The sequence below is a fragment of the Physella acuta genome, unplaced genomic scaffold (genome assembly GCF_028476545.2).
Source record: "Physella acuta isolate Inbredline_101_S28 unplaced genomic scaffold, ASM2847654v3 ptg000076l, whole genome shotgun sequence".
Classification (NCBI taxonomy): Eukaryota; Metazoa; Mollusca; class Gastropoda; family Physidae; genus Physella; species Physella acuta.
The window spans coordinates 775,860-791,447 of NW_026731596.1; the positions used below are offsets into that span (position 1 = coordinate 775,860).

The following is a 15,588-nucleotide window of genomic DNA, read 5'->3' on the forward strand; positions in this document are numbered from 1 at the left end:
CCCCACCCCGCTCCATGAACATGAGAAGCGCTATACATTTCATCAAAGTAATTAGATGCCTTAATTAGATGCCTTAATTTGATGACGTAGTTAACGCCTTCCCTGATCTTTCTCACGTTGTAGTGTAGTGGTCTGTGTCGTCTGCTGGCCGCATTGTGCTCTTCTAACGGAAATGTTATCGTTCAGCTCCTTGGTTTGGAGATGTAGTCAATGTGTAACGGAACGTTGATAGTGTAGTGTTTATCCTTGTGATTTGATGTCTTTGATTTCTACCGGAACTCACCGTCTACCTATGCCTAGAAATGTTTTCTGTGGCCAGAATGTAGCTTTTATTTAGCTGTGTTCAGCTATGAAATGTTTATTTTCTCAGCGCTAGCTGGGCTTGGATGTTGGGCCAACCAAAGAAAAACGCCGGCTATAATTGACTGGTTTAATTTGTTGCCTTGGTCTGGGTGTGCATCTGGTCACATCACTAAAGTAAAATCTTCAGAATAGCTGTGTTACACATCGATATATCGTCTAGGATAAAGTATACACATTAGGATAAACTCTAAGATAATGTTCACATTAAAATAATCTGTACAATAGTGTGTACTTATTAGCTACACTCTAGAATTAGAAAGTGAACATCTCAAGATATCCTTATAGTAAAGCTGTGTACATTATCACGAAGTATTATATATCTGCGTACATTATCACTATGTATTATATATCTGCGTACATTATCACAGAGTATTATATATCTGGGTACATATCCTCCCTCCGCCTGATAACCATACGTGAGTGTACGCAGTTTGAAAGTGTACGTGTAAAATAATCTGTACACATTAAGTCATAGTTCACGGCAGTTTAAGCGTTACCTGTGTGTACCTGCGTGTACCTGTGTGTACCTGTGTGTACCTGTGTGTACCTGTGTGTACCTGTGCGTACCTGTGTGTATCTGTTTGTACCTGTGTGTACCTGTGTGTACCTGTGCGTACCTGTGTGTATCTGTTTGTACCTGTGTGTACCTGTGCGTACCTGTGTGTATCTGTGTGTACCTTTGTACCTGTGCCTACCTGCGTGTACCTGTGTGTACCTGTGCGTACCTGTGTGTACCTGTGCGTACCTGCATGCCACTCTGCCAGTTGTCTCAGTGCCAAAAGTTTTACCTTAAAAAATGCCCGTCTATTCTTCCTCTGGGTTTTACTTCTCGTAAAAACAGATCATTGCTGCCTTGTGGAATTGCTTTTAAAACAAACACGTTTTTGTATACATACGATTGTCTTACTCCCCCCCCCCCCCCCCTCAAAGACTCATCTGTTCACCCTAATCACGTGAGATTTATTTTTGTCCGTACTCTTTCACGCCTCACCTTCTTGCAGTCACGTGCCTTCACTGCTCACACGATTTTTGCGTGTACCTCACTGTATCGGCCCTGCTCATCCCATTCTTTCAACCTTGATCATCCCATTGTATCAGCCCTGGTAATTCCATTATTTAAGCACCCCCCCCCCCCCTCAGCTTGCCCTTCTCTGTGTGTAATTACATATTTGTTTAGAACGTGAGCGAGTTAATTATTTCCTTATCCCAGAGAGTTTGTTTATTTCCACATGTGAATGTATTCCACTGCTAGACCCAATCACCCCCCCTCCCCCCCCCCCTCGAGTGTGCTAGTGCCGGCTCCCTGTATATTTAGATCTTCAAGACTTAACCAAGTTTAACTTTAAAAAAAATATTTTCCTCCATTAGAACGTGTAAAATGTTTGCCGTTTTCTAGCCAGTTTAGAGGCTAGCGAGTTGTAGATCGATGCTCAAAGTTAGTGCAACGTTCTGAATTGACAGGATTATGTTGGCCACAAGTGGGCCATCTTGTGTTGGCCATAACGTGGACCTATTTGTATTGGCCATAACGTGGAGTTTGTGTTTGTCGTAATGCGATGAGGTGGACCTTTGTGTATAAAACGTGTAGGTTGTGGTGACCTCGCCGTGGACCTTCTAATGTTAAACACAATTTCCTGATTGGACACGCTTGGTGTTTTTTTCTGAGGATAGTTTGACTTTTTGTGTGTGCACTGACACAATCATTGACACAATCATTCACGACTTCATCGACACAATCATCGACATAAGTAGACTGTATCGACTCGATATCTTTGAAAGTTTAGTGAGTTAGTGTTCAGAAGTTTGGCTTTTTAAAGTCAGGACTTGTGTCCTTAAAGTAAGGACGGACATTTGCCTGCACGTGAGTCGACTGGTCACGTTTGTCGACTGGTCACGTGTGTCCACTGGTCACGTGTGTTGACTGGTCACGTGAGGAGGTCACGTGTCAACTGGTCACGTGTGTCGTCTTGTCATGTCCGGCAGCAAGAAGCAGCAGAAGAAACGCCGCAAGAAAAGCTGGAGGTCAGTCCTTCAAGGCTGTTTCAACAGGTCCATCTTCAGCGGGGACCCCCCACCGCACAGGTCCCCACAGACCCCTGAGGATGACGTCATACCGACTACCTCACACAATCCTCATACTTCCCAGAATCCCCTCACACCCCAGAGTTCCCAGAATCCCCACACACCCCACACTCCCCACACAGTGCATTCGTTTGAGGAGAAGATCTCGGAGCTGCAGCCAGATGGCGTGAGATTGCGCGGGATTCTCAAGAAGTCTCCCTCCCTCACTCCCTCCCTCACTCCCTCCCTCACTCCCTGCACCTCCCCCGTATACGCGGAGGCCGAGCGCGACCTTGACCTCCAGCAGCGGCCGGCGTTTTTACTCTGCAACAACCGGAAGTTGACCGGCAGCTGCAGTGACGTCTACGACGGCAGAAGTCACGTGAAGCGGACGTCACAGGAGGACAAACTTCACGCAGACAGCTCGTACTACGCGGAGTGCTGCCCAAGTTCAAGGTCATCCTGCTGTGGGGACCGCCCGTCGCGGGCCAAGGGGTCGAACCGTCACAGTGACATTGAGTCAGTTCAAGAATTCGATGGGTCAAGTCTAAGGTCAAGGTGGGCAAGTTCTGACCAGTTGCCTCCAACTTACCCGGACACGTACAGCCAGTCGTACGCCGACATGAGAAGTCGGCTGTGTCAGCGGCAGACGCCACGACGCCTTGGTGGTGACACTGGGGGGCAACAGTCGCTTTATGCTGGGGGGCAACCGGCGCCCCATGCGGCTTCAAGCAGAGACCACCCTCCCTCTTGGAGGAATGACAATGATATTTACTCGAAGCCTGTACCTCCCTCACAACGTCAAGGTGCCGCCCCTGCCTTGCCAAGGCGGAACGTAGACGGGGACGAGACGTACGTCCAGCTACACGAGATTCAGTTACGTAAGAAGCAGCAGCGGCGCCAGAACTCTCGTCCGTTGTCCGCTCCACCGGACTCATGGCACGGGGCTGGCCCCACACCACCCGTCTCATGGCACGGCGCTGGCCCCACCCCACCGGACTCCTGGCACGGCGCTGACCCCACCCCACCCGTCTCATGGCACGGGGCTGGCCCCACCCCACCCGTCTCATGGCACGGGGCTGGCCCCACCCCACCGGACTCCTGGCACGGCGCTGACCCCACCCCACCCGTCACATGGCACGGGGCTAGCCCTACCCCACCCGTCTCATGGCACGGGGCGTGTATACTAGCATCACATTCCGAAAGAGACACACCCAGGCAGGGAGGGGTGGGGCACAACAGGCCAAACAATTCCAGACGGGTTCCAGAGATGGACTATGACAACCCAAATCCTTACGGGCCCAGGTCTTATAGCACAACCTGTGACAACCCGGGCAGTTTCAGATCACGGGTTGCAGAGATGGACTATGACAACCCGGACCTGTATGGGCCCGGGGCGTACAGCACGGACTCCCTCAGCCCAGACAGCGGACGTTACGTGGCCAGCGCCCTACCCAGGTCACGTGACCCTATCCGCAAACCCATGGGGTCGCAGCACAGCCCGTATGCCAACCCGTTCTACCAGACTATCGTGAGCGGCGGGTTGGCGGCCGAGGAGTGTGTGGGTGAGCCGACGGTGGAGATCTCGCACATCTACGCCACCGTCACTCGCTCCAACACCAAGGCCTCGGCCTCCTCGTATGTGTACACCAGCATCTCGTGGCGACAGGCCAACCCCAGCGCCTTCCATCGCCCCGTGGGTGGGGGACACCACCCCCCACCCGTCCCACCACGACGGTGGGCTCAGTACGAAGAACCAGAGGAGGAAAGCTCCGCCCTAGTTACCCACCGCCCCCCGCTCCCCTCATACGAGCAGGTGATCGAGTCCAGGTCACGTCGACCTTTGTCTTGGTCGGAGTTTTCCCACGTCAAGGTAGATAACTCGTGTCAACATGTCCTACAGTGTCAACATGTCCTACACGCTATCAACATATGTTCTACACCCTGTACACACACGTCTTACACACGTGTCAACACATGTCCTACACACCCTGTACACACACGTCTTACACACGTGTCAACACATGTCCTACACACCCTGTACACACACGTCTTACACACGTGTCAACACATGTCCTACACACCCTGTACACACACGTCATACACACGTGTCAACACATGTCCTACACACCCTGTACACACACGTCTTACACACGTGTCAACACATGTCCTACACACCCTGTACACACACGTCTTACACACGTGTCAACACATGTCCTACACACCCTGTACACACACGTCTTACACACGTGTCAACACATGTCCTACACACCCTGTACACACACGTCTTACACACGTGTCAACACATGTCCTACACACCCTGTACACACACGTCTTACACACGTGTCAACACATGTCCTACACACCCTGTACACACACGTCTTACACACGTGTCAACACATGTCCTACACACCCTGTACACGTCTTACACACGTGTCAACACATGTCCTACACACCCTGTACACATGTCTTACACACGTGTCAACATGTGACTTACACATCCAAACACTGTTACGTTACACCATAAAAAAATTTTATCTGGGAAAATACAATGCACAAAGATAGAAAAAATGTATTTAATAAATCATAGCTATGTTAGATTTTAAAATGTATGTAAACAATTCACTTTGAAAAATGTAAACAATGAAGTATTAACTTGAAAACAAAGATGAAATATGATAACTAAAAGCAAAGGAAATATATAAATGATAAACAAAAATGACACGTAAATATTTATTTGTACTTTGGATTTAATCTGCACAATTGTTTTTATTTTCGCCAGAATTAAAACTGTCAAAATGGCCGCCATTAGATCACGTGCAATGTTCACACCTTAATACTGTCTGTTTTAGCTAAGTTGTGAACACGATTCTTTCCCTTGCTGTGAAATGTAAACAACCAACTGTTGACGTCACTGGTGCTAAAAATAGCCGGTGACCATGGCGTGACAAGCCGCCGTCACGTGGTTCTCATTACATTAAATTGTAACCGATTGTTTTTCCGCTTAACCTGTCAAAACTTTTATGGCCTCCATAAATCTTGTTTTCAATGCACTTTTTATCGCGTTTATCTAAAGGGAACGAACTCTTATTTTATCGTGAAGGGAGTTAATAATGGGAAAGTTTCTTTTAATAAAAATACACCTATATCAGCGATCCGAGTACCACTTCAAAACTATTAAATTTTGCTTATAAATTTGAAACCAGAACATTTCTGTCGTTATAAATGATAGCTTAATAGAACAAATTTCAACCAAACGTAATTCTGCTCGATTCTGCTTGCCAGTTTTAAAATTCACATGTGCGGGTAGTTGTAAATTGGCGCACATCTAGACAGATATATTGGCGCACATCTAGACAGTGATAAATTGGCGCACATCTAGACAGATATATTGGCGCACATCTAGACAATGATAAATTGGCGCACATCTAGACAGTGATATACTGACGCACATCTAGACAGTGATATATTGGCGCACATCTAGACAGGGATATATTGGCGCACATCTAGACAGTGATAAATTGGCGCACATCTAGACAGTGATATATTGACGCACATCTAGACAGTGATATATTGGCGCACATCTAGACAGATATATTGGCGCACATCTAGACAGATATATTTGCGCACATCTAGACAGATAAATTGGCGCACATCTAGACAGTGATATACTGACGCACATCTAGACAGTGATAAATTGACGCACATCTAGACAGTGATATATTGGCGCACATCTAGACAGTGATATACTGACGCACATCTAGACAGATATATTGGCGCACATCTAGACAGATATATTGGCGCACATCTAGACAGATAAATTGGCGCACATCTAGACAGATATATTGGCGCACATCTAGACAGATATATTGGCGCACATCTAGACAGATATATTGGCGCACATCTAGACTGTGATAAATTGGCGCACATCTAGACAGTGATATACTGACGCACATCTAGACAGATATATTGGCGCACATCTAGACAGATAAATTGGCGCACATCTAGACAGTGATATACTGACGCACATCTAGACAGTGAAAAATTGACGCACATCTAGACAGTGATATATTGGCGCACATCTAGACAGTGATATACTGACGCACATCTAGACAGATATATTGGCGCACATCTAGACAGATATATTGACGCACATCTAGACAGTGATATATTGGCGCACATCTAGACAGTGATATACTGACGCACATCTAGACTGTGATAAATTGGCACACATCTAGACAGTGATATACTGACGCACATCTAGACAGATATATTGGCGCACATCTAGACAGATAAATTGGCGCACATCTAGACAGTGATATATTGAGGCTTAAGTCCCGGCCAGAGTGACGTAATAAGCACGTAAGAAACTTGAGCGATCACGTGACCCTAAAGCCTGGCCATCCGTCATCAACATACCTGGGCTTTACCTGTCAAACCCCCAGGTTAGGCAACTCTCTGATTGAACTCTGGGGGCGGGGAGGGGGGGGGGGGCTGCAGTAACAACACCACAGAGAAAAAAAACTTAGTGTAATTTTCACTGCCCCTCTATGGAGCCTTGATTCTTTTACTGCTATTTAAGAACTCAAAGATTGCATCAGGCTTTGATGCAGTGGGCTGACCCCCAACGTGAACCAAATTACAACGTTTTATTTCATTTTGAGCCAGTTGCCTCTAGGGTTGCACCTTCCGCTCCCTTAGTAAGCCCCTCGGGCCTGAAACAATGTAGGGCTGCACCCTCCCACCCTTGCAGTGTAGATCTGCACCCCACCCTCCCACCCTTCACCCTCTTACCCTTCCCCACCCCACCCTCAGCTCTAGAGGCCGTATATCGTGGAGTCTACCCAATGTTTCACAACCACTTGTTAAGCCTGTTTACTTCATGCATTCGGACTGTTCACGCACTAGTGACGTCACAGTCATGGCGTCCGTGTTCTGCTTGACTGATTTCCCATGATGCTCTGTCTTCACGCTCCACTGGCTGGCTGGGTAGTTGGACAAATGAGCTGAGCACCATGGGGTAACTCATTAAAAGATCCAATCAAATTATTTGATTGTTGCACGCAGCGCGAGCCAAGATGGCTGACGTCCATGACCTTAGTGCACATTCCTCATCTGGAGGGTAACACCCCCACCCCCTGTTGTCTGTCTACCCACCTTTCATGTACACATCCCTCCTGTACCTCACCCCTCATGTACCCCCTACCTGTACCCACCCCCTCCTGTGCCCCATCCCTCAAGTACCCACCCTCATATACCCACCCTCATATACCCACCCGCATACACCCACCCCTCATACACCCACCCTCATGCACCCACCCCTCATGCACCCACCCTCATACACCCACCCCTCACCTGTCCACCACCCCTCACCTGTCCACCACCCTTCACCTGTCCACCACCCCTCACCTGTCCACCACCCCTCACCTGTCCACTACACCTCACCTGTCCACCACCCCCCACCTGTCCACCACCCCTCACCTGTCCACCACCCCTCACCTGTCCACCACCCCTCACCTGTCCACCACACCCTACTGTCCACCACCCCCACCCTCACCTGTCCACCACCCCCACCCCTCACCTGTCCACCACCCCTCACCTGTCCACCACCCTTCACCTGTCCACCACCCCTCACCTGTCCACCACCCCTCACCTGTCCACTACCCCTCACCTGTCCACCACCCCCCACCTGTCCACCACCCCTCACCTGTCCACCACCCCTCACCTGTCCACCACCCCTCACCTGTCCACAACCCCCTACTGTCCACCACCCCCACCCTCACCTGTCCACCACCCCCACCCCTCACCTGTCCACCACCCCTCACCTGTCCACCACCCCTCACCTGTCCACCACCCCTCACCTGTCCACCACCCCTCACCTGTCCACAACCCCCTACTGTCCACCACCCCCACCCTCACCTGTCCACCACCCCCACCCCTCACCTGTCCACCACCCCTCACCTGTCCACCACCCCTCACCTGTCCACCACCCCTCACCTGTCCATACCCCTCACCTGTCCACACCCCTCACCTGTCCACACCCCTCACCTGTCCACACCCCTCACCTATCCACCACCCCTCACCTGTCCACCCCTCACCTATCCACCACCCTTCACCTTTCCACCCCCCACCTGTCCACCACCCCTCACCTGTCCACCCCCTCACCTGTCCACCACCCCTCACCTATCCACCCCCAACCTGTCCACCACCCCTCACCTGTCCACCACCCCTCACCTATCCACCACCCCTCACCTGTCCACCACCCCTCACCTGTCCACCACCCCTCACCTGTCCACCCCCCACCTGTCCACCACCCCTCACCTGTCCACCACCCCTCACCTGTCCAACACCCTTTACCTGTCCACCACCCCTCACCTGTACACCACCCCTCACCTGTCCACAACCCCTCACCTGTCCACCACCCCTCACCTGTCCACCACCCCTCACCTGTCCACCACCCCTCACCTGTCCACCACCCTTCACCTGTCCACCACCCCCACCCCCACCTGTCCACCACCCCCACCCCCCACCTGTCCACCACCCCCACCCCCCACCTGTCCACCACCCCTCACCTGTCCACCACCCCTCACCTGTCCACCACCCCTCACCTGTCCACCACCCCTCCCTGTCCACCACCCCTCACCTGTCCACCACCCCCACCCCCCACCTGTCCACCACCCCCACCTGTCCACCACCCCACCCCCCACCTGTCCACCACCCCCACCCCCACCTGTCCACCACCCCACCCCCCACCTGTCCACCACCCCTCACCTGTCCACCCCCACTTGTCCACCACCCCTCATCTGTCCACCACCCCTCACCTGTCCACCACCCCCACCTGTCCACCACCCCTCACCTGTCCACCCCCCACCTGTCCACCACCCCTCACCTGTCCACCACCCCTCACCTGTCCACCACCCCTCACCTGTCCACCACCCCTCACCTGTCCACCACCCCTCACCTGTCCACCACCCCTCACCTGTCCACACCCCTCACCTGTCCACACCCCTCACCTATCCACCACCCCTCACCTGTCCACCCCTCACCTATCCACCACCCTTCACCTGTCCACCCCCTCACCTGTCCACCACCCCTCACCTGTCCACCACCCCTCACCTGTCCACCACCCCTCACCGGTCCACCACCCCTCACCTGTCCACCACCCCTCACCTGTCCACCACCCCTCACCTGTCCACCACCCCTCACCTGTCCACCACCCCTCACCTGTCCACCACCCCTCACCTGTCCACCACCCCTCACCTGTCCACCACCCCTCACCTGTCCACCACCCCTCACCTGTCCACCACCCCTCACCTGTCCATCACCCCCCACCTGTCCACCACCCCTCACCTGTCCACCATGTCCACCACCCCCCACCTGTCCACCACCCCTCACCTGTCCACCACCCCTCACCTGTCCATCACCCCCACCTGTCCACCACCCCTCACCTGTCCACCACCCCTCACTTGTCCACCACCCCTCACCTGTCCATCACCCCTCACCTATCCACCACCCCTCACCTGTCCACCCCTCACCTATCCACCACCCTTCACCTGTCCACCCCCTCACCTGTCCACCACCCCTCACCTGTCCACCACCCCTCACCTGTCCACTACCCCTCACCTGTCCACCACCCCTCACCTGTCCACCACCCCCTACTGTCCACCACCCCCACCCTCACCTGTCCACCACCCCCACCCCTCACCTGTCCATACCCCCCACCTGTCCACACCCCTCACCTGTCCACACCCCTCACCTATCCACCACCCCTCACCTGTCCACCCCTCACCTATCCACCACCCTTCACCTTTCCACCCCCCACCTGTCCACCACCCCTCACCTGTCCACCCCCTCACCTGTCCACCACCCCTCACCTATCCACCCCCAACCTGTCCACCACCCCTCCCTGTCCACCACCCCTCACCTGTCCACCACTCTTCACCTGTCCACCACTCTTCACCTGTCCACCACCCCCACCCCCCACCTGTCCACCACCCCCACCCCCACCTGTCCACCACCCCACCCCCCACCTGTCCACCACCCCCACCCCCACCTGTCCACCACCCCACCCCCCACCTGTCCACCACCCCTCACCTGTCCACCCCCACTTGTCCACCACCCCTCATCTGTCCACCACCCCCCACCTGTCCACCACCCCTCACCTGTCCACCCCCACCTGTCCACCACCCCTCACCTGTCCACCACCACTCACCTGTCCACCACCCCTCACCTGTCCACCACCCCTCACCTGTCCACCACCCCTTACCTGTCCACCACCCCTCACCTGTCCACACCCCTCACCTGTCCACACCCCTCACCTATCCACCACCCCTCACCTGTCCACCCCTCACCTATCCACCACCCTTCACCTGTCCACCCCCTCACCTGTCCACCACCCCTCACGTGCCCACCACCCCTCACCTGTCCACCACCCCTCACCGGTCCACCACCCCTCACCTGTCCACCACCCCTCACCTGTCCACCACCCCTCACCTGTCCACCACCCCTCACCTGTCCACCACCCCTCACCTGTCCACCACCCCTCACCTGTCCACCACCCCTCACCTGTCCACCACCCCTCACCTGTCCACCACCCCTCACCTGTCCACCACCCCTCACCTGTCCACCACCCCTCACCTGTCCACCACCCCTCACCTGTCCACCACCCCTCACCTGTCCACCACCCCTCACCTGTCCACCACCCCTCACCTGTCCACCACCCCTCACCTGTCCAACACCCCTCACCTGTCCACCACCCCCCACCTGTCCACCACCCCTGACCTGTCCACCTTGTCTTGCAGGAGACAGAGAGGAAGCGCGAGGCCTTCATGCAACTCCTGGCCCAGAGGTACCCGCAGTACGCCGACAAGATCAAGGGCGGCAACCAGTCCCCGTCACCTGAACACGTCAGCAAGGTGAGTCGTCCTTGACCTTCATGTCTCAGTGAGCACCACTTTAAGAACCCGTCTCAATTTAAAATCTTACGATGAGCCTCTTTCAGAACGAACCCCTAACAGAACGAACCCCTAACAGAACGAACCCCTAACAGAACGAACCCCTAACAGAACGAACCCCTAACAGAACGAACCCCTAACAGAACGAACCCCTAACAGAACGAACCCCTAACAGAACGAACCCCTAACAGAACGAACCCCTAACAGAACGAACCCCTAACAGAACGAACCCCTAACAGAACGAACCCCTAACAGAACGAACCCCTAACAGAACGAACCCCTAACAGAACGAACACCTAACAGAACGAACACCTAACAGAACGAACCCCTAACAGAACGAACCCCTAACAGAACGAACCCCTAACAGAACGAACCCCTAACAGAACGAACCCCTAACAGAACGAACCCCTAACAGAACGAACCCCTAACAGAACGAACCCCTAACAGAACGAACCCCTAACAGAACGAACCCCTAACAGAACGAACCCCTAACAGAACGATCACCTAACAGAACGAACACCTAACAGAACGAACCCCTAACAGAACGAACCCCTAACAGAACGAACCCCTAACAGAACGAACCCCTAACAAAACGAACCCCTAACAAAACGAACCCCTAACAGAACAAGCACCTTACAATGAACCCATCTCACACGGTTTAGTGATTAAAGTTGACATCCAGATATAACTTACATGTATGACATGCATATGACATTCAGCAATTTGCCGCCGCTTTCATAGAGCTAAATGACACATTATCTCTCATCATATCCTTGTGTTGTATCACCTATCAACCCATTGCTCTCTAGTACACCAACCCATTACACCTACCCATTCATAACCCACCAACCCAATCATATTGCACCAACCCATTCCTCATACACCAACCCATTCCTCACACACCAACCCATTCCTCACACAACAACCCATTCCTCATACACCAACCCAATCCTGTCACACCAACCCATTCATAACCCACCAACCCATTCCTGTCACACCAACCCATTCCTGTCACACCAACCCATTCCTGTCACACCAACCCATTCATAACCCACCAACCCATAATGTAATTTCAAAAATCCCCAAGTAAACGGGATATAGATCTAGGAGTGTATAGATCTAGGCAATGAACTATTTAATTAAGACCACCGTGCGTAGATAGGCCTCTAGTGACTTAGTGGAAGGATCGACTAGTGAGATTGATCTGTGTTGAAGGAATGGCCGTCTATAAAGACTTGCCTGTGTTGAAGGAATGCCCGTCTAAGACTTGCCTGTGTTGAAGGAATGGCCGTCTAAGACTTGCCTGTGTTGAAGGCCGTCTAAGACTTGCCTGTGTTGAAGGCCGTCTAAGACTTGCCTGTGTTGAAGGAATGGCCGTCTAAGACTTGCCTGTGTTGAAGGCCGTCTAAGACTTGCCTGTGTTGAAGGCCGTCTAAGACTTGCCTGTGTTGAAGGCCGTCTAAGACTTGCCTGTGTTGAAGGCCGTCTAAGACTTGCCTGTGTTGAAGGCCGTCTAAGACTTGCCTGTGTTGAAGGCCGTCTAAGACTTGCCTGTGTTGAAGGCCGTCTAAGACTTGCCTGTGTTGAAGGCCGTCTAAGACTTGCCTGTGTTGAAGGCCGTCCAAAAGTTGGGGGACAACCAGCCCAGGAAACTGGCATCCTGTCAGGTGATGACTCATACCTGTCACCACTGAGCTGTGTGATTGTGCAGGTAATTGTAACCTGCTTGCCTGTACCTTAACCCTGATAGCATTCAGCCAATCAGATCAGCCGTACCATCGGCCTGAGTGTTTTCATAATCTACTGCTTGAATCGGGCGCTAGATTTACAATGTCAACACAGCATTGGTGGTTTTTATTAAAGGTGGTAAATAAAAGTGGTTTAACAGAACAATAAGAAATGGTGGTTTTCTGTGACTTAGAAGAAAATAACCCACTGAATAGATTGAAAAGAACGTGGTGATATTTGCACCGTGTGACACCAAGTCGACCAACCTAGCTTAGATTACAGATTAGCTTAAGGACTTATTAAAAGAGTTATTGATGTGTAATACCTTGATTCAAACGTAAGGTTTCCCTAATAATGCCAGCTAGCCCCCCCCCCCCTCCCCTAATAATGCCAGCTAGCCCCCCCCCCCCCATGTTGTAGGTATGTGTGTCGTTCAGTAATTGAATCTATCGGCCTGTGACCCGCCTAGGTCACAAATTGACGAATAGAGTCCCAGTGAGGCTAGGCCCTTAGACACGCATCACTGCACACAGATTGAGTGCCGATGTGGGACCGCCCCCCCCCCCCCCCCCCCACTGATTTCATGTAGATCAGTTTCTCCAACCTTACTGGGACCCACAGACAGACCAACCCGGCAATTCTCCAACCTAACTGGGACCCACAGACAGACCAACCCGGCAATTCTCCAACCTAACTGGGACCCACAGACAGACCAACCCGGCAATTCTCCAACCTAACTGGGACCCACAGACAGACCAACCCGGCAATTCTTCATCTCGTGCCACAGCGAGATCTCGCGTGTGTCTGTCTATCCGTGTTTACAGTCGGTGGTTATCTAACCAGTCACGTGGTCTGCCCCGTCACACTCCAGCTGACTGGAGGCGATCATCTTAACGTCATTTACCTGCTAATTAGTGGACCACGTCCTTGTGGCACAACACAGGTGTCAACAGTGGGATTGTACATTATAGGATAGGGATAGCACACTCCCAGGATAGCACTGTTTTAGGATAGCTCAGTTTTCAAATATCACAGCTCTATGATAGCACACTATGAATGAAACAGAGGAAGTTATATGGAAAAATTATAACAGCGATGAGGTAGGTTTAACTCTTGTTTAACTTGTTTAACCCTAACTAGCCGTTACACATAATGATGCTGGTACTCTTAACCCTAGCCGTAAACTTTAGCCTAAACCTAATAGCCTAAATCTTAAACATGACTTCGTTCAAAGCCTTATCACACACAAATCCTAAACATTGACCTCACCTTAACCCTAAACATTGACCTCACCCTAAACATTGACCTCACCCTAAATACTGACCTCACCCTAAATACTGACCTCACCCTAAACACTGACCTCACCCTAAACACTGACCTCACCCTAAACATTGACCTCACCCTAAACATTGACCTCACCCTAAACATTGACCTCACCCTAAACACTGACCTCACCCTAAACACTGACCTCACCCTAAACATTGACCTCACCCTAAACATTCACCTCACTCTAAACATTGACCTCACCCTAAACATTGACCTCACCCTAAACATTGACCTCACCCTAAACATTGACCTCACCCTAAACATTGACCTCACCCTAAACATTGACCTCACCCTAAACACTGACCTTACCCTAAACACTGACCTCACCCTAAACATTGACCTCACCCTAAACATTGACCTCACCCTAAACATTGACCTCACCCTAAACATTGACCTCACCCTAAACACTGACCTCACCCTAACCCTAAACATTAGAAGTATCCTATTCGCCCCATTGTTGGATTACCTTCCCCTGCCCAGGATTACCTGCCCCTGATAGAGTCCCTAACTTAGCCTCGCCTAACACATGCGCTGTGTTGTTTTGTGTTGTGTTGAAAAGGTTTGAAAATTGCGCTTGATCAGATTAAATTTTCCCCTGTCACGTGATAATGTTCAAACTCTTGTGATAAGATTTTTTAAAATCTTTCAATCGGATTGTTTGGGTAGCGTTAGGGCGGCTTAGCTTTCCCTCAGTGTGTGGGGTGGGGGGGGGGGCGGTGTGGGCTAAGTTGTAGGGTCACGTTACCGGCTCTGTGTTAATTATTCCAGCTGATTTAATTGTGTCTCGCGATTAAACGTTCCTTTAGAGGGGGAGGAGGGGGGGTGGGGGGGGGGGCTGGTTTTCTAAAAATAAAACTGTTTTTGTTTAGCTGCTGTAGTGGTGGTGTATGTTGCTGTAGGTGGTGTATGTCGACTAGACCACGATCAGGCTTCCTTGAGTTTTAAACGTTTAGATAAAAGCAAGTTAATAAAAAGTCTAGTGACAATTTAAGCGCAATTTCCTTATGTTATCTAAAAATAGATAGTGATCAAGTTTGTTTTTAAAAAATGTGAAAAAATGATTAGGCCTAGCGAAACAAAACCTTGTAATTGTAACTCCCTATCACTCTCATATAAATTATAACTAAATTAATAGGGTACAAAAATAACGTTTGAA

General features: G+C 51.5%; 1 protein-coding gene across 8 annotated transcripts in view; it reads left to right on the top strand.

Moving 5' to 3' along the window:
* The window catches only part of LOC131953643 (SRC kinase signaling inhibitor 1), a 97,109-nt gene that overhangs the window by 50,003 nt on the left and 31,518 nt on the right, over positions 1–15,588 (top strand). For all 8 annotated transcript variants that reach the window (XM_059316940.1, XM_059316949.1, XM_059316975.1 and 5 more), the window contains one exon: positions 11,226–11,339. In XM_059316940.1, the coding sequence (XP_059172923.1) occupies positions 11,226–11,339 (114 nt within the window). The remainder of the gene's footprint in view (positions 1–11,225; positions 11,340–15,588) is intronic.